General features: G+C 47.9%; 1 protein-coding gene across 1 annotated transcript in view; it reads left to right on the forward strand.

The window, feature by feature from the left end:
- The window catches only part of LOC100928716 (BEN domain-containing protein 5), a 633,364-nt gene that overhangs the window by 487,002 nt on the left and 126,928 nt on the right, over positions 1-19,434 (forward strand). The window contains exon 5 of the mRNA XM_031969153.1: positions 10,482-10,698. Within this exon, the coding sequence (XP_031825013.1) occupies positions 10,482-10,698 (217 nt within the window). The remainder of the gene's footprint in view (positions 1-10,481; positions 10,699-19,434) is intronic.

The raw sequence follows: 19,434 nt of genomic DNA on the forward strand, positions 1-19,434 counted from the left end.
TCTTAGTCAGTACCAAATGGTTTTGATGACTGCTGCTTTATAATATAGTTTTAGATCTGGTACACTAGACCATTTGCATTTGCATTTTTTTTCCCTTAACTCCTTTGAAATTTGTGACCTTTTGTTCTTCTAGATAAACTTTAATATTATTTTTTCTAGCTCTGTAAAATAATTTTTTGGGAGTTTAATTGGTATGGTGCTGAATAAGTAGATTAGTTAATAATAAGTAACATTGTCATTTTTATTATATTCGTTCAGCCCACCCATGAGCACTTGATGTTTTTTCAATTGATTAAATCCTACTTTATTTGGGTGGAAAGTGTTTTGTAGTTGTGTTCATATATTTCCTGATTTTCCCTTGGCAGATAGATTTCCAGATATTTTATACTACTGATAGATATTTTAAATGGGATGTTTCTTCTTTGTGTTTCTTGCTGCTGGATTTTGTTGATAATATATAGAAATGATGATGATTTATGTGGATTTATTTTGTACTCGTGACTGTGCTAAAGTTGTTAATTGTTTCTAGTAGTTTTTTAGTTGATTCTCTAGGATTCTCTAAGTATATCATCATATCATTTGCAAAGAGTGATAATTTGGTTTTCTCATTACGACTCTAAATTCTTTAATCTCTTTTTGTTCTCTTGTTGCTAAAGCATTTCAAATACAATACAATACTGAATACTAATGGTGATAGTGGGCAATCTTGTTTCATTCCTGATCTTATTGGGAATGGTTCTAGTTTATCCCCATCATATATGATGCTTGCTGATGATTTTAAATAGATAATCATATGATTTTTGTTAGTTTGGTTATTATTGTTATAGTCAATTATGCTAAAAGTCTTCTTAATATTGAATCAGTCTTGTATTCTTGGTATAAATCCTACTTGGTCATGGTGTATTATCCTGGGGATAACTTGCTGTCATGTCTTTTTTCATATTTTATTTATGATTTTTGCATCAATATTTATTAGGGAAATTTATATATAATTTTCTTTCTCTATTTTGGCCCTCTCTGTAAATAACTTTTTAATATATATATTTCAATCTTTATTCAAAGACAATCAGTTCTTTCTCTGGGTATGGATAGCATTTTTCATCATAAGTTCTTCAGAGTGATCTTAGGTCATTATATTGCTGAGAATAGCAAAGTCATTTGCAACTGATCATAGCACAACATTACTATTGCTTTGTACATAGTAGATTGTACTTTGAATGAGTTCATGGAGGACTTTACATGTTTTTCTGAGACCATCCTGTTCATTTCCCAAAGAGCAATAGTATTCCATCATAATCACAAACCACAGGGTATTCAGCCATTCTCTAATTGATGGACATCTCAATTTTCAATTCTTTGCCCTGAGAAAAGAACTCATTTGAACATATATTTCAACCTCTCTTTTGGGAAACATGCCTATTAGTGGAATTGTTAGGGCAAAAGGTATGCGTGATTTTATAGCCTTTTGGGCATAGACCATATATTTTGATTGTTTATTTAAAAATTAAATTACACTCAATTCCCTATACACTTGAGAAATGATGTCTTTTATCAGAGAAATTTGCTTCAAAATTCTTTTCACAATTTGTATTACTAATTGTATTTTCTGGCCGTTTATTCTATTCTCTCTCTCTCCTTTCACTCTTTCCCTCTTCAGAAGTGTTTTACTTCTGACCATCTTAGTCCTCAATGTGCCCTTTCTTCTATTACTTTCTCCTCTCCTTGTATCTAAAGATACTTTCCTGCAGGGTATAGTTTTCTATGATCATATTGAGTGTGTATGTTATTTTCTCTTTAAGGGCCAATTAGGATGAATTGGTTGACTCACTCTCCCTTCCTTCCTCCTTTCTGTTGTCACTGTGAAAGCTTTTTTTCCTTGCCTCTTGTATAGAATATAATTTATATCCTTCCACCTATTTCTTTCCCTTTATCTCAGTACATTTCTTTCTTACCCCTTAATTTAACTTACAGTTATAACTGTGTCCTCTGTCTATATATACTCCTCCTAACTGCCCTAATAATGAGAAAGTTCTTATGAGTTACAAGCATCCTCCTACATAGGAATGCAAACAGATTATTTTACATCCCTTTTGATTTACCTTTTCTGATATCCCTCTTATGATTCTCCTGAGACCTATATTTAAAAGTCAGATTTTCTATTCAACTCTGCTTTTTTCATCATGAATGTTTGCAATTGAAAGAATTCTGAATTTCATTGAATATCCACCTTTTGCCCTGAAAGATCATACTCAGTTTTGCTGGATAGGTGATTCATGATTGGAATCCTAATTCCATTGCTCTCTGGAATATCATATTCCCAGCTCTCTGATCCTTTAAGATAGAAGTTGTTAAATCTTGTGTTATTCTAACTGTGACTCCAATATATGTGAATTGTTTCTTTCTGAATGCTTGCAATATTTTCTCCTTGCCCTGGGAGTTCTGAAATTTGGCGATAGTATTCATGGAAGTTTTCATCTTGGGATTTCTTTCAGGAGGTGATCAGTGGATTCTTTCAATTTTTAATTTACCCTCTGATTCTAGAATATCAGGATAGTTTTCCTTTTTTAAAAAATATTTTATTAAAAAAACAGAATAGAAAAAAGAAAACCAGAGAGGGGCAACAAAACCAAACAGAACATTGTCAAGTACCCAGCAAAACATCAGGGGAGATTCAAAATATATAACAGTAAATTACCACTTCAAGACAGTATATATAATAGTAAATAATATTCATGAAGGTCCATCTTTTCTTTCCTTCCTTGTAGGTTATTCTTTTGTTCTTTTCTGTGTACTATTTTTTACTTTATTTTTTCCCCTTTTATTCCCTCCACCTCCCCCAAGCAGGCTATATATATATATATATATATATATATATATATATATATATATATACATACATATATACATACATACACACACATACATACAGACCCAATCATGTATACAGATCTACATATATTCAGATACACACACAAGCATCAGCTGACATCCAAACATACATCCAAAATACCATCAGAATGGCTGACATATCATGTAGAATTCTCTCTTAATTGATTCTTTAAGTTTGACTTCTCTCTTCTTTCCTATCCCTGCTAATTCTTCTGTTATAAATTTGTTCCTTAATTTGCCTTGCTATTACTTAACCTCTTCCCCCACTCATAGATCCCTCCTTTATCTTCTTCCCTCACCTTTTGCTCCCCCCCTTATTTCTTTATATATTTTGGAGGGTTCTATACCCTTGATGGTATAAATGAATTGTTGCCTATTTAATCCACTCCCAATGTGAGAGCGACAAGCCTTCCTCCCCCCCCCCATAATTCCTCTGTATCTCTTCTTCCTCTGCACCTCATTTGCATAACATAACTACTATTTTTACTTTTTTTCTAAGCAATTTTGCTTTATTTAGAGTCTACTTAACTCTGCCCCAACCTTTCTATTGAGTTATCCAGTTGCTGACATCAGTCTTAAACAGACGGCATACATTTCCATGTAAGGACAATTCATCCATGTTAATTTCCTTGAAATTCAATATTTATTTTTGCTCTTAAGTGTCAATTTTTGTATTGAGTTCAGGCTTGGTTGAAAAAAAGTGCAAAAAATCTGCAAATTCCTTGAATGTCATTATTTCTCCATTCAGTATTGTGGATAATGTTGCTGGATACGATATTTTTGGCCACAGACCTAGTTCTCTTGATTGCTAACATACACGACTGTAGGATCTGCAGTCTTTCATTGTGGCTGCTGCTAAGCTCTGTACAATTCTAATTGTGGCCCCAGAACATTTGAATGTTTTTCTTGTTTTTTGCAAAATCTTCTCTGTGACCTGAGCTTTCTGAAACTAGGCAGTAATCTTCCTATGTGTTTTCCACAAGGGATCTCTCTGAGGTAGTGATCTGTCTCACCTTTTCCTCACTTGCATCACTGCACGGCAGTTTCCTTGGATCATCAGCGCGTCAAAGTTCTTTTTTGGCCCCAGCTGTCAGGTGGTCCAATCACCCTCACATTCTCTCTGTTTGATCTGCTGGCCAGATTTGTTGTTCTCCTCATAAGATGTTTTGCTCTTTGTTCTACCTTTCTCTCTATATTCTGTATTGTCATTTCTTGGTTTCTTGACGTTTCACGGCCCCCCTTGCCCAGCTGTGGTTTCCCAGGGTGATTTTTGCCCTGAGATTCTTGTCTCCTTTTCTGACTGGCTGCCTTCTTTCATGGTCTTCCTGGCTGTTCTGGGCGGGATTTTCTTTAGTTTTCCTCAGGGTCTCTCATCTGATTTCTAAATTCTTTTTGTGAGTTCTCGCACGACCCTCTGGGCAGGGACCATTGGCCATCGCTCTTTGGAACAGAAGGTTTGTTTCAGCTTCAGCGCCCTCCTCCGAGGGTGGGAGAGCAGCTTTCCTGACGGTTTTGGAGAGATGACGTCCAGGCTCTGTTATTGTTGTTGTTGTTGTTGTTGTTGTTGTTGTTGTTGTTGTTGTTGTTGTTGTTGTTGTTGTCTCCTCATGGCTTTCAGGCATCTCAAGAAACAAAGAGGCTGAGTGCTCTCCCCAGATCTGTTTTCCAGGCCAGTTCTCCCAGTGAGGTGATTCGCACCCCGACTTTTTCGTTCTCTCGGTTCTCTTTTCTCGTTCCTTGACTCTCCCAACGCCATCATCATTCTCCGCTCGAAGCTAGTTGGGGCCCCAGCGGGCCTGGGAACCCCCTTTCCCGGTGGCAGGGCTGCCTTTGAGGGCATCCTGTGTTTCTGCTGGCATCACGCCCTTCCCCCTTCCCAGCCCCCCCCCCGCCCCCGCTCTGCCTGGGGGACTTCCTCTGTCTGAAGGGCGGCGGGAGTGAGAGGCCTGAGCCAGGGAGCCCAGCCAGGGGGGTGCCCGGCGGGAGGGGCGGGCACAGGCCTCCCAAGCTCTGGGGCTGCTTCCCGGGAGCAGGCGCCCCGGAGCGGCCCACTCGCCTGGGCAGGTGCCCCAGAGCCGGGGGGACAGAGCCGGGGGGACAGAGCCGGGGGGGGCAGAGTCCGGGGGGGCAGAGCCGGGGGGGGGCAGAGTCCGGGGGGGACAGAGCCCGGGGGGGACAGAGCCGGGGGGACAGGAGTCCGGGGGCAGAGCGGGGGACAGAGTCCGGGGGGACAGAGCCGGGGGACAGAGCTAGGGGCAGAGTCCGGGGGACAGAGCCGGGGGCAGGAGTCCGGGGACAGAGCCTGGGGGACAGAGTCCGGAGGGGACAGAGCCCGGGGAGGACAGAGCCTGGGGGACAGAGCCCTGGGGGGACAGAGTCCTGGGGGGACAGAGTCCGGGGGGGACAGAGCCCGGGGGGGACAGAGCCCGGGGGGGACAGAGTCCGGAGGGGACAGAGCCGGGGGGGGGGACAGAGTCCGGGGGGACAGAGTCCGGGGGGACAGAGTCCGGGACCTCCCTCCTGCCCTTGGCTGCCTCCCAACGACCTGATCCTGACTGGCTGATTCGCTGACTGGTCCCCACCCCCTCTTTTTCCCGCCCAATTGTTCGGGCAAAGGCCCAGCAGGCTGGGCTCCCTCACCTGTCAGGGCCTGAGTCCCCGGGAGAAGGCGGTGAAGGAGCCGAGGCGCCTCTGGGGGAGGTGGCTGACGGGCCTTGGGCGGGTTGTGTCAGCAGGGACCCCCGCCCCCGCCCCGGGACCAAGCGGAGAAAGGATAGAGCCCCTCCCCAAGGCGGCCATCCCGCAGCCCCATGAACCCAGCCCGCGGGCCCTGCGTCTGCTCCAGCCCGGTGCCCCCGCAGCCCTGCGAGCTCTGGCCTCCAGACCCCCGAAGCCTCCCCCTGCCCTCCCAGCCCCCTCGGCGCATCACTAGAGTGTGAGTGGGGGCGTCTCCGGGCTTGTGTTGTAATGGCAGAGAAAGTGAGCAGGACAGAGATGAGAGAGTTTTAATTTTTCATTTATTTTCATTTAATCATTTAGTCTCATTACTGAATTATTTCAAATATTATCATTTTCATTACTGATTGACTGGATAGGAGTCTCAAGGCATCCAGCAGCCAATGCGAGTCCTCAGTGGCATGTATCTCCTCGGCTCCAAACTCGGGGGTCTAAGACAGAGAGGGGGGGGTCCAAACTCTGGGGCCGGGACCCTCAATCCGGGTCTGACAGGTTGGGGGCAGGACCATAAATTCTAACAAACTGGGAGTTAAGGAGGCTCCTCAGAGCCAGGACGTCTGGCCTTAAAGGTATGACAAGGCCAGTTAGGTGTCCGCGAGAGGGCATCTGGACTCTTATCCTCTGGATGCCAGATCTCCACAGCCCTAATCATCTCCGTTTTAATGGGCAGAAAAGGAATGTTGCAAGCAGGGAAACTGAGGCAGGACAGTTTAGGGAGACTGAGGCAGGACAATGAAAGGGAGCTGTGGCAGGACAGTATGTGGAGCCCCACATGTCTAGGGCCTTAATAAATGTTGTCTGCCTCCCTATGTACTTATTTGTCTTTCCCCCCCCAGCTCTCTCTTTGCTCTCTGTCTCTGTCTCTCTGGCTTGTCACTGTCTTTCTCTCATTGACACAGTTCTCCAGAGAGACTCAGTGGCCCGCTTGTCCTGCGCACACACAGCGGCTCTCAGCCCCTCCTCTGGGGCCGCTCACCACACTGTCGCCTGGTACTGAACTTGTCCACAGAAACCTCTGCCCTTTTTTCATGGGAACTTTCTGGGGCCACGCCTTCCTCACATTGTGGAAGTTGAAGCTTTGAACAGGAGCAAAAAACCCTAAACTGCAAACCCCCAACCCCAGACCTTTTCAGTTCACTGCTATTCACTGCTCTTTTTTGGCCCAGGTATTTTGTACCTTGCAAAGGTCAGAGAGACAGAGGCAGAGACAGACAGACAGATGGACAGATAGAGGTGGAGAGAGACAGAGATGGAGAGAGAGAGAGTATAAGAAGAAAAGAGACAAAGAGAGGACCTTGGGGGCACCCACACTTCGGGGCTGGGGGATGGAGGATGATTCCTCAAGAGGAGCAAGTCGGTGGAGAAGCCGGGAGAGGGCCTTGCCGTGAGAGCTGAGGCCCAAGGCCAGCCCAGGAGGAGAAGGCGGCCCCCACAGTCACTAGCCTCTGGTCCTGGACAGGAGGTCTCGGAGATCACCAGACAGGGCAGTTAACGGCCACTGGTGGTATTGGTGGCCCTGAGCACCTGGGTCAGATTTGTGACTAACTGAGAGGGGAGCAGCAAGTAAAGAAACAAAGGCAAGGAAGAAATAGTTCAGCCTTCAAGGGAGGTCCTGCAGAGGTTCTTCCCTTGTTCAATCAATCAAAGGATCATGGGACTAGAGTTGGAGGGCTCTTAGAGGTCATGTGGTCTGGCTTCCTCAGTTTTGGGGATGAGACTGCTGGAGCCCAGCTAGGTCAGAGGGAGTGTCCTGAGGCAGCTGGGGAGCCAGCAGCCAGTTTCCTGCTCTGCACCAGGCTGTGACCTGGGTCCCATGCCCAGGCCTTTTCCTGCCTCCTTGGGGGATCCTCTGGCCCTGCTGTCTGGCTCTTACCGCAGGACCTTTCTTTTCCTGCCCTACAGCCCTGAATAATGTCCTCAACTCCTGTCCTTACTTCCAGTCCCTGCTCGGTGCTCTTGGGTCCTGCTCCTGCCCTTCTTGGGTCTTTCTGTGGCTTCAAGGCCACGTCTATCTTTCTCCCTCAGAGTCAATAGTGTTCCAGCCTCCCTGCCATATGGAAACAGCAGTAAACTCTCTGCATCAGAAAGTTTGACCCTTCCCTCACAGAAAGGGCATTACAGATGCTGACACCACCCCAGCCCACTCCCCTCCTCCTCTGACATCCTGGGCCCATCACTGTCCTCTCCCTCCACGGTGTTCCCATGAGAACGCGGGGTCGAACAAGCTCCCCATCTGGGTAAAAGATGCGGCCTTCAGGGTGGCCGTTCTGCCAGGTCACATAGTGTTTTTTGCCCTTGACCACAAAGGGATCTGATAGCCTCTACAGCTCTCAGTTGTGAGGTGATAAAGATAAATCCATCATCAAATACTATTGAAAAAGCCTGTTTGTTCCCCACTATTCCCTCCTCCAGGTAGCTGGAGGTGACTGGTCACTTCTAGGTGACCCTTGTTGACACTGTATAGGATACAAAGCCAGGGTCCTCCTGGAGCCCCATGGAACCATGGCAGCCTTGCTCCAGGGACCCAGTGGGTTAGTGCAAAGGAGCTGCCAAGCTTGGATCAGAAACATGGGACCCCACATTGCTGCTTTCCCCCCTTTTGCTCTCATAATGCTGTTTCTGCTTCCTCTGTCAGAGTGTGGCTGTTCCCCTGCCCTTAGCAGAAAACCCTTTCCATTTCCCCCCTTTTGGATTTCTCTCCCATTTTCCTCCTCGAATACCCTTCCGATAACCTTTTTTGCCAACTTTGATTTCGAGGGTCTTTATCCTCCACTGCTTCTCTCTGCTTTATGAGATGACCCTTCTCATAATCATTCAGCATCCTTCTTCAAAACCTTCGCAAGACAAATTTCCATTCTAACCCATGGTCACCTTGGAAGCCACCTCTCTCTGTTTGCTGACAAAGGTGCTTTGTGGGCTACCTTGGTCTCCTCGTGGTAATTAATTTGCATTCATCTACCCTCTGGATGAAATTATCAGAGTCCATGACAATGTCATTTCTGTTTTCCCTCTCCTAGTTTCGATAGCTCGTTTAAATAATTCAGGGGTAAGTCTTTTTAATCATATGTCTTTTATCTTATTTCTATTACTGCTATTATATTATTACTATCATTAAATTATGTTACTATTATAATGTTACTGGGCCTTTTTTATCGTTGCCATTTGCTTCTTGTTTATTATAAATTCGGGAAGAGTTTCATTAACAAGCGTCCAGTCCGGCGGTGATGAGTTTCTCTATGGTTATTAGCGAGGCCGGTTCTCAGAAAGCAGAATCTGTTGCGAGAGCCTGGAACAACCTGGAATGACAGGTCAGAGTTTGGGTTTCCGAGAACCCAGGGTTACCTGCAGGACATGGTGGAGGACGGAGTGAGCATCCATCCTCAATGAGACGTAGAAAGCAGAAGCTGGAAATACAGAGGTAAAAACTGAAACAGCTTTTGCCGTCTGTCAGGGGAGAAAACATATGCATGTGGAAGCATTTCCACAATATAGACATATATGCAGAATAAATACAAAATTACTATGATAATATGCTCAGAGTGTGACCTTACCATCTTGGAAATATTCCTCTTAGTAGGAATTCTTTGATTTTTTTGGCTCTTGGCGGATTTATTATCGCCCTAACTACCGCCTGGTTCTTTTGAGTTCTTGTGGTTGTTTTGACTTTTTTTTAAAATGAAGTCTGTTAGCATCTTGTTCAAAGCATCATTATCTTTTCTAAAAGGAAACAAGAGGGTTTCTATCGGGGTGAGTCTGCAGCCAAGAAAATGAAGGAGGACCTGGGCTGCCGGAGGCAGAATAGCCCGCTCCCTCGTGCCCTAGTTTGGCCACCTCCAGGTCTGGGCGCCCAGCTTAGGAAGGGCATTGGAAACCTAGGGGACATCCAGGGGGACATCCAGGGGGCAGGACACATGAGTCACTCAGGGAGCATGAAGGGCTGTCATCAGGTAGAGGTTGAGACATTATTTTTTCTTATTTGCCTCCAAAGACCAACAGGTGGAAATTGCTGGAAGATCTGTGAATGGGGGCCAGGTGTACTTCACAAGGAAATGGGCTGCCTCGTGAGCTCCCTGGAGACCGTCCAGCAGAGGCTAGGGTGCCCTCTGACAGGGATCCCTATTCAGAAATAGGTGGACGTTATTCTGACAGTTGTATGGCTCTAGGGGGCTGTGATTCTCCCCTGCTTGACAATAGACTTCACCAGCCATTCATGGCTGTTTCTTTTCCCATCAGTTTGAAACCAGCGTTCAAAGAGTTTGTGGAAGGTAGAAATTTTCCCCCTGCACACGTGCAGGCTGAAGACAGCTGACAGAAGCGCATGATCACTGCTAATAAAGTGGCTTCTGTTCATGGTTTCCCTGACATCCCCTGTTCTCTGTTCTAAGGACCTGAGCTCTATCATTCCCTTTTCTGTGGTCTAAGGGCCTTCCTGAGGGGAGAATCTTAAAGCACATCAGAACCTCAAAGGCACAGAGGGCCTGGCTCTGTCGGTCCCTCCCTTGGACATTATGTGCCATGTGTTCTAAGCTCCCCTTCATCTCCGACCTTCCCTGTTCTCTATTCTGAAGTCGCTCCTCGTTCTGGCCTTTCCTGTTGAATGTTGCAAAGGGTCTCCCAGCTCTAGCGCTGTGCGTTCTCTCTTCCAAGGTCCCTCTCAGCTGGCTGTTCCATGCCACAGCCCCCGCCCCCAGATCTGACACACACAAGCCTTGATGTGCTGGAACGAGCTGTGGTTCCCCTTTCTCTGGCTGCTCCATGAACGGTTTCCTAAGCCCGAGCATTCAGTCTCATTTTCCTCGCTGCTCAACCTGAACCAGAGTCTGATGTTCTCATATTTCTTGCTTTGTTCCTTTCAGGCAGCGATTGCCCCCGAAAAACGTGTACTATTACCGCTGCCCAGACCATCGCAAGAACTACGTGATGTCCTTTGCATTCTGCTTCGACCGGGAAGATGACATTTATCAGTTTGCATACTGTTACCCGTACACGTACACACGCTTCCAGCACTATCTCGACAGCCTGCAGAAAAGAAACATGGACTACTTCTTCCGGGAGCAGCTGGGACTGAGTGTGGTAAGTCCCACACGTGTTCTGCTGTGAGCCCAGTCAGGGCAGGGGGACAGCCCTGGGCTGGAAGGGCAGGAAGTCATTACCAGCGTCCTTAAGGAGGGCACTGGTCTCTCTTCCACTCTGAGGCGGCCTGCAGAAGCAGAGGGAAGCAGAGGGACCGTGAACATTCTGTGCGTCCTGGAATAATCTGTTCTGCTGCAGTTACAGGGATGGTTGTTTGAGAAAGCTGGGGAAGGGGGAGAGAGAAGAGAAAGAGAAAGAGAGAGAGAGAGAGAGAGAGAGAGAGAGAGAGAGAGAGAGAGAGAGAGAGAGAGAGAGAGAGAGAAGAGAGAGAGACAGAGAGGGAGAGAGACAGAGAGAGAGAAGAGATAGACAGAGGGAGAGAGACAGAGAGAGAGAAGAGAGAGACAGAGAGACAGAGGGAGAGAGAGACAGAGAGAGAGAGAGAGACAGAGAGGGAGAGAGACAGAGAGAGAAGAGAGAGACAGACAGAGGGAGAGAGACAGAGAGAAGAGAGAGACAGAGGGAGAGAGACGAAGAGAGAGACAGAAAGAGAGACAGAGGAGAGACAGAGAAGAAACAGAGACAGACAGACAGAGAGACAAAGAGACACAGAAACAGAGATGGACAGACACAGAGATAGAGAGAGACAGAGAGAAAGGGAGGGAGGGAGGGAGAGAGAAAGAAAGGGAGGGAAGAAGGGAAAGAGAGAGACAGAGACAGTGAGAGACAAAGACATATAGATAGAGATAGGCAGAGAGATAGAGACAGAGAGATAGAGAAACAGAGAAAGGGAGAGACAGAGACAAAGAGACAGAGAATGAAGAAGACAGAGACAGAGACAGCAAGAGACAGACAGAGGCAAAGAAAGAGAAATCGAGACAGAGAGGAAGAGTTCAAAGTGATATTTGATTTATCTGAATATTGTGGTTTGGAGTTTGGGTTGGGGTGGAGAAGTCATTTTACTTGAGCAATTTTTTGAATGTTGCCATACTCCCTTGGGCTGGGTGGGCCTGGAAATGGCTTGCGTCAGACTGGGCTTTGTGCCACCTGGGGTCTTGAGTACAACGAACATGTGGGTCCTGGGCAGTGGCGATTCCTATGGGGTCGGTGACAGCAGGGTCTCTGGCAGTTCTTTGGGCTCTCGCTCCCTTTGCTGGGCCCTTGATTTCGGCGCCGCAGGGGCACGCTCCCTTGTGGATGTCGGCCTTGAAATCCCCCCTTTGCTCCTCAGCCTGTGGTTGGCAAGGACTTTGGAACCATGTTGTTAAGTGCTAGTGCCGGGTCGGCCTCTGGGTCTGACCAATGCTGTCAAGGCCACATGGTAGTTTCCTCTAACTGTCGGCTCCCTCCCAGAAGGAGGCGGGGCTCAGAGGTCCGTCTTTCCAGGCCGATCTGGAGCTGCTTCTTGTCAATGACCTTTTCCACAAACCTGGCTGCTTATGCCCCCCTGAGCACTGATCCTGCTGAGCGTCCCTGCCGTCCCTGGGACACCGGAAGAGGTCTCTCCCAGACACAGACTCTAGGACGAGAGGAAGACACACATGAAGGAGAAACAGAGCAGGGCCTCTGCAAGGGCACAGTGATATTTCTGTCTGAGAGAGAGGCAGAGAAACAGAGACAGAGTCAGAGAGAGATGGAGACAGAGTAAGATTCAGAGAGACAGACACAGAGGCAGAGACAGACACAGAGACAGAGAGACAGAGACAGACACAGAGAGAGACAGAGACAGACACACAGAGAGACAGACACAGAGACAGAGACAGAGTCAGAGAGAGATGGAGACAGAGAAAGAGAGACAGAGACCAGAAGACAGAGATAGCCTCAGTGAGAGTGCACACAGGGGCAGTTCCCCAAATATATTGGTATGGTCCCCTGCCCTACACACCCAAGGATCCTTCCTGGGATAAATAATTCCTCTGCACATCTGGGAATGAGCAGAATCCCCAGCAGGGAGCTGTGGGCATTGCTGGATTATACGAGAATCCTCTTGCTGCTTCCAGGGAGGCTGATCCCCAACCTTGGCTCCCACGGGCCCACAAAGGTCTACTTCTCGCCCGCCCCCTTTCTGCCCGATGCCTCTGGAGCCCAGGTGGGGCAGCCTCTGAGCCCCTAACATCTCTTTGTTCTGTCATGAATCCCCTTCCTGTGTCATTCCCCTGATCACAATTCTTTTTTTAATAAGAGAAATTAGATCATTTATTGCTTAAATTACAATGTAATAAACCTACTGATTTTTATATTATGCTTCAAGGTTTGTGAGCCACTTTACATGTATCACCTTATTTGCTTCTCATGATTCAAACACACAGTCATTTCCTAGTAATTTCTGTTCTTTGACCTGCATATAATAGTTCCCATATTAATGAGCCGAATTTATTGAATTCCTCACTCTAAATGACATGGAATCGTGACATATTTCTATTTTTACCTCCACGAAAGTCCCTCATTGTAGCTTGGGGTCACTCTGGGTCCTTGAACTGGGTCTTTTACTAGATTTAAATAAAGGAATCACAGAAGTTCTTGAAGACCAACTACTATGGGCTTGTGGTCTTAACAAAGGCACTGCCCACGTACACACAGAGATCCCCGAAACAGTTTCGGCTCCACAAAGGACCAGTAGCCTCTACTTGGCAAACTCGCTGAAGTTTCCTGAAACTTGCTTCTTATGCATAGAAGAGCTCAGTATTCCTTCTCTGTATTTCCTAACGTACCCATTAGAAAATATCAAAGTTCACTAATAATAATAATAACTATATATATGAAATGTAATATATAATATATAATAACTAATAATAAATAATAACAAAGAACAAAGTTAAAGCCGATCGTGACTTTTCACAGGTTCTCCAGTTTTGGGAGGTTAAATTCAGATACCTCAGCCTAGCGATTAAAGCTCTCAAGAGTTTGGTTCCCACCCACTTTTCCAGTCCTGTTTCAAGATACCCTCATGGGCATCCTATCCCCTGGGCTCAGTCACCCCTCTTTTGTTTACGTGCGTCTTTTCTTCCTCTCTCCAAGCCTTGTGGGTGCTCCCTTCCAATGGCTTCCATTTTCCGGCTCTGGGTTCCCACAAGCGTCCCATGGGAATCCTTCCTGGAGGTCCCTTCCAACCCTGAGCTTCTGATTTTGCATGAGGATGGTTCTCCCCACACATTGTGAAAGAGGGATCATGGGGGTGGGGATCCAGTCCCTGTGGCTAGTGAGGGGGCCCAGAGCTGTGTGGGGCCAGGGCTCGGCCTCCCAGAATCCTTCAATGCACCCTTTTTAGGGCTAAACAGTTCTTACTTCCAAAGGAGCCTGACAAGGCTGTAATTAGTTAATCCCCCTTCTAATTTGGAGGCACAATAATTACAGATGAGAAAGTAAACACGCAAACAGCCAGTTTGGGGTAGGGTGGGAAGGAGGCGGATATGCAGGGGCTGGAACCAGGCAGTTCCTCGTTGCCAGCTGTGGAAATGAAGAAATGTGCTCATCCGTGGCACAGCCAGTAATGGCGCCTGCAGGCCCTTTGGGTCCATTCCTTCCCCTGGCACACTGGGCTTGGGACAGTCTGGCCACAGCCTTCCTTTGGAGCTTTGCTTTCATTTCTCCTTTGCTCACCTTCAGAGTCCAGCCAGACTGGGCCTGAGCTGCTCCCGCTTTCCATCCGGGCATTTCCACCTGGTGTACGCTTGTGCCGGCCTCCCTTCAACTGTGCCTCTCACATCTCTTAAAATCCCTCCTTGCAGAGCCTTCACGAAGCCTCCTCTACGAATCTGTCCCTGATTCCTTCTTCTCTCCTCATTTAGAAGTGATTCTTGCTGCTTGGAATCCCTCACACCCCTTGGATCGACACCTTTTGCTAAGGACAAAACACATTCTGACATGTTAATTGCGTTATAATTATCTAACAATTAAAACCTGTTTGGTGCAGAGGGCTGGAGTGCCGTGCTCCTTCTCTTGCTTGCCCTCTCGCTTTCTCTCCAATAAAGGGTCTTCTTCTTTAGATCAACAACCAGGTTAACCAGGATCAGTCCTGGAAGAGCTTAACAATCTCAATGAAAGGTCAGGGTCTTTTTCTGTGACTCTGGGTTCCCCCATTGCAACATCACAAGGAAGACTTACTTACAAAACCTTACGTTCAGCTCATTCCCACAGCAGGGAACAGAAAGGTGTTCCTGTACTCACTGTTCAGTGGGAATCAGATAGGGGACTGTGACAACTGCGCTCACACCCTTAGAATCAGCCGGAGTCAGGATAAGCAAAAGTCTTTAGTCTTTGTTCTTGGTCTTTAGACGTAGGATTGAACAGGGTGGAAGCAGAATCTCCACAACCGCCTTCTTCCTCAGCTACCACCAAAATGTGACTCTGGCTCCTCTTACTCCACCTCCTAGTCCCTCCTACACTCCTCTGTATACACTAATCATTGAGGCAGCACAGGATAGTGGGAAGGGCCATTCCCCAAGCACATGCGCATAGAGTATTGTCCGATCAGTAGTTAGCCTCAAGTGCTCGGCAGTCCTGACCTCAGTGCATCGACTCAAATGTTTCAGCCCTCTACAGGGGACAGCTATTTATTTCTTTTTTTGGTAAAAGTTTTACTGATGTGTTTTGTTTTTACATTATAAACATTTACTTTCAGACAAAGTGAAACCCGTATTATATACAATGACCTCATCAGAATGTTCACATAGCATTTCACACCTGAAACATCTCCTCTCCATCTCTCTTTTTTTTTAATTACCTGAAATCCATTTTTTCTCCCCCTCTCCCATTTAGGGAAAAAAAGAAAAACAAATTTCTTGAAATATGCATCATCAAGCAAAACAAATTCCCTTAATGATTGTATTTAAATACACACTTGTCTCATTCTGTTCCTAAATCTATCCTCTGTCAGTCATGTTTCATCATCAGTCCTCTGGAATCATGAATAGTCGTTGTATGGATCATAGTTCTTAAAACTTTCCAAATTGTTTCTTGTTATAATATTGTAGTTATGGTATAAATTGTTCTCCTAATTCTGCTCATTTCATTTTTATCAGTTTATAAAAGTTCTAAAATGTATTCATTTTTATAATGATGTTTCCAGTATAAATTGGTTCTTGGGTTCAGCTCACTTCACTCTTTTACCTTTTTAATATAAGTCTTTTCAGGTCTCTGAATAGCTTATTTTCTACTTTTTTTTCTAGCAAACTAGTATATCATCCCATTTGTACAATGCCATTCCTCAGTTGTTGGATATCTTCTCAATTTCTAGTTTTTTTGTCATCAAAAAATAGCTGCTATGATTTTTAATATATAAAATATCTTTTGTTCTTTCATTGATCTCTTTTAGGTATAGACCTAGCTGTGATACAGCCGGCTCAAAGGACACACACTGTTTAGAAACTTTTTTCCATAATTCCACATTTCTTTCCAGAGCTGTTATAACCATCGGCAGGTCCGCCAACAATGCATAGATGTGCACGTTATCCTACAGCCCCGCCAGCACTGAGCATTTCCTTTTTTTGTAAAATGAGGATAAAAATAGTGCCTAATTCCCAGGCTGCTTGAGATCAGAGGAGGTAATGGGGTAAAGCGCAGAGCCCCGTGCCGGCCGTACAGTAGGTTCATGTTGCCTTCTCCTAAGCTAGTCACCCTTTGGGAGCAGGTCCCATTCTGTGCAAGGATGGGGCGGGTGGTGGCAGGGAAGGGACCCGCCTTCTCCCCTGCCCACACCAGAGAGACTCCAAGAGTCTTGAACTACCATAGGAAAGGGCAGAGAGGCTGGCTCTGTCTCTCCTCTCCACTGAGCATCCATGCCCAGGCCGGCTCCTCGCCACAGCGTTCAAGCCCCTAAGAGCCATCAAGTCCAGCCCTCCCCTGAAAACAATCCTGAGCTTGGAGTCACAGGACCTTGGTGTGAATTCTTGCTCACTGACCTACTCAGAGCACTTCTCGGACCTTGCTCTCATCATCTCCAAATGGGGAAAGACGTCTTTTCTCGGGCAACCCAGGGTGGGTTTGAGGATCAGGTGGGACCCACGATGTTCTTGTGAAGGCCTTGTATGCCTGCCTTAAAGCAGCATGGAGGGGTCCATTGAAAGGCCGAGGAGGTCAAGCCCCCCCTGACCAGGAGGCTGCCCCCCACCAGTCACAGCACTCCAGCCCCTGGACCCTCCCCTCCATCCTCTGATGGGGTTCCAGGGCCGGCCCAAGAGTTCGCAGCTCTTCTTCCTCCCTGTGCTTGGAGGCCTATAGAGGACAAGTACAAAGGCCATCACACCCATTTTACAAATGGAGAAACTGAGTCTCTGAGAGAAGTGACTTGTTCAGAGTCACACAGTGGGTTAGCAGACCCAGGCCCTGTGATGTGATGCTTAGACCAGGAAGTCTTTGCTATACGTCCCACCCAAACTCTCCCTGTCTGGTGGGACTGAGAGCCTGGGGTCACCTCCTCCCGGGGTCACCTCCTCCTGGTGTCATCTCCCGGGATCACCTCCTCCCAGGGTCACCTCCTCCCGGAGTCACCTCCTCCCAAGGTCACCTCCTCCCAGGCCCACCTCCTCCCGGGCCCACCTTCAGCAGAGTGGGCTACCGAATAAAGGAGTCTGGGGTGAGCCATTGTGGGAGTTGATCAGAGACACAGACCAAGGGCCAGAGGGCCAAAGGATTCCAGGAGCTGCTCTTTCTGGTCAGTCAAGGCCCAAAGGAGAAGGGGATCCGGCACTGGGTTTTCCGAGGAAAGCCTGAGCTCCAGACAGCCTGAAGGGCTGAGGGGGAGCCGGGCAAGAGAAGTGGAGGAAGAAGATATGGCTCCGTCCTCTGCTAACAGCCCATCTGTCACCCTCCACTGTAAGCCCAGAGCATCTCCACTGATCGGGGACCACAGCTGATTATCAGGAATAATGCTAATACCCCCTTTTGGCTGAGTTTTAAATTGGGTAATTGTTGGAAGGTGCTAATCAGCGGCTCTGTCTGTAAGCCAAGCCCCGGGAGTGCTGGGGAGCACTGTCTGCCCCAAGCATCAGGCGCTTGGCCCCTCCGCCTCCCGTCACTCTCCTCGGGCTTGGTTCTGTCGGGCCGCTTCAGGACCACGGTGCTCCCGAAGCCTTTGCCTTCTCTCTAAGAGAGCGGGATTAACTGGAGACAGACAGATCCCCAGGAGGCAGCCAGCGCGCAGAAGGCCCTGGCCAGGCTCCGGGCCCTGCCGGAACAGCCTCAGAGCCAGAGCCTGGACGGGCGGACTGCGTGCTGGGCGCTGCTGGACCCGAAGCCAGGAGCTGTGAAGGAGCAGGTCCTTTATGGCCAGGACCAAAAGCTCGTGGCTTGCCCCGCTTTGCCGGGCTCTGTGTGGTCTGTTGTTTCCCGGTTCACTCAGCATCCAACGCTGCATCCGGGCCTGGAATCATGGAGTCAGACGTCAGGAGTAGATGAGCTCCTGGAAGAGCGAGCGTTGGAACACAGAACGCCCCAAGTGAGAAGTCTTAGAGAAGGGGGAGATCAGAACTGAGTGGGACTAGAGAGCGTGAAATGTCAGAGCTGGAAGGGACCTTGGAACATGGGACATCAGCCATGGAAGAGCCCTTAGAATCTAGAACATGGAGTGCCAGAGCTGGGAAGGACCTGAGAATATGGAACATCCACATAGAGTCAGAGATGAAAGGGATCTCAGAACATAGAACATGGAGTGTCAGAGCTTAGAACATGGAACATGGGATGTCAGCCAAGAAAGAGCCCGCAGAACTTAGAATGAGGAGTGTTGGGGATGGAAGAGATCAAGGACCCCAGGAGTAGACTTTAGACCATCAACTGTCAGAGCTGGGAGGAACCTTAGAGCACAGAATGGGCCAAAGATCTTAACATAGAGAACGTCCTAAATGGCAAGGGCTCTAGGATATAGAAGGGTCATTGTTGAAGCAGGGATTATGTAGGACAGAATATATGAGCAGAAGGCATATATGCAGTCATTTCCTGAGCCATCTTATTTTATAGAAAAGGGAGCTGAGGCTTTAAGGGGGAGAAGAAAGAGGACTTGCCCAGTGTCTCCCAGCATCCTGCCCATCATAGCTCCCCTAACCCTTGGGGGAGGAGGAGGGGAGGTTGTCCTCCCAGTATGCTGGGACCCCTTCTCTGGTAGGGAATGCTATTGGGGGGAGCAGAAAGCCCAGGGAAAGAGGCCCCATAGTGAGACGGGCTGTAGGGATGGGGGAGTGGGGGGTGCCCTTCTCAGAAGGAAGGAAAGGGCCCCGAGTCTGGACTGAGGGGGCCAAAGCCCATTCCTGACTCCCAGTGTCCCTGGGGACAAGTCACATCCTCTCTGAGTCTCAGTTTCCTTCTCCAGGCTGGGGAAGTTTGACCCAGAAATCTCTGCGATCCCTTCCAGGGCGGCATTTTTGGAGTTGTTCTCTGTTGTTGGGGGTATGGTTCGGCCCAACAAACCTGATTCCTAGAAGGGGTAGGAGCCCGGAGCCTTCTCCTCAGGCCCAGCTGGGAGCCAGATGGTGGAAGGACTTAATGGTGGGATGAGGAGTTTGTGTCCTCCCCTGAGCCAGGAGAGCTGGGGTCGAGCTGGCCAGAGAGCAGGGAGGGAAGCGCCTGAGGCCAATGGGGGGTTCTAGAGCAGAGACAAGGGAGAGAGCCCGTTCAGCAGCAGAATGGATGGGATGGGGCAGTTAACTGAACTGGCTAGGGCAGGGGGAGTCGGAGCTGCAGCCTCAGAGCCTCAGGCCCTCTGGAGGGGATGCTGCTGAGCCCAGGCACCGAGACCGCAAGCCT

The sequence above is a fragment of the Sarcophilus harrisii genome, chromosome 4 (assembly GCF_902635505.1).
Source record: "Sarcophilus harrisii chromosome 4, mSarHar1.11, whole genome shotgun sequence".
NCBI classification, from domain to species: domain Eukaryota; kingdom Metazoa; phylum Chordata; class Mammalia; order Dasyuromorphia; family Dasyuridae; genus Sarcophilus; species Sarcophilus harrisii.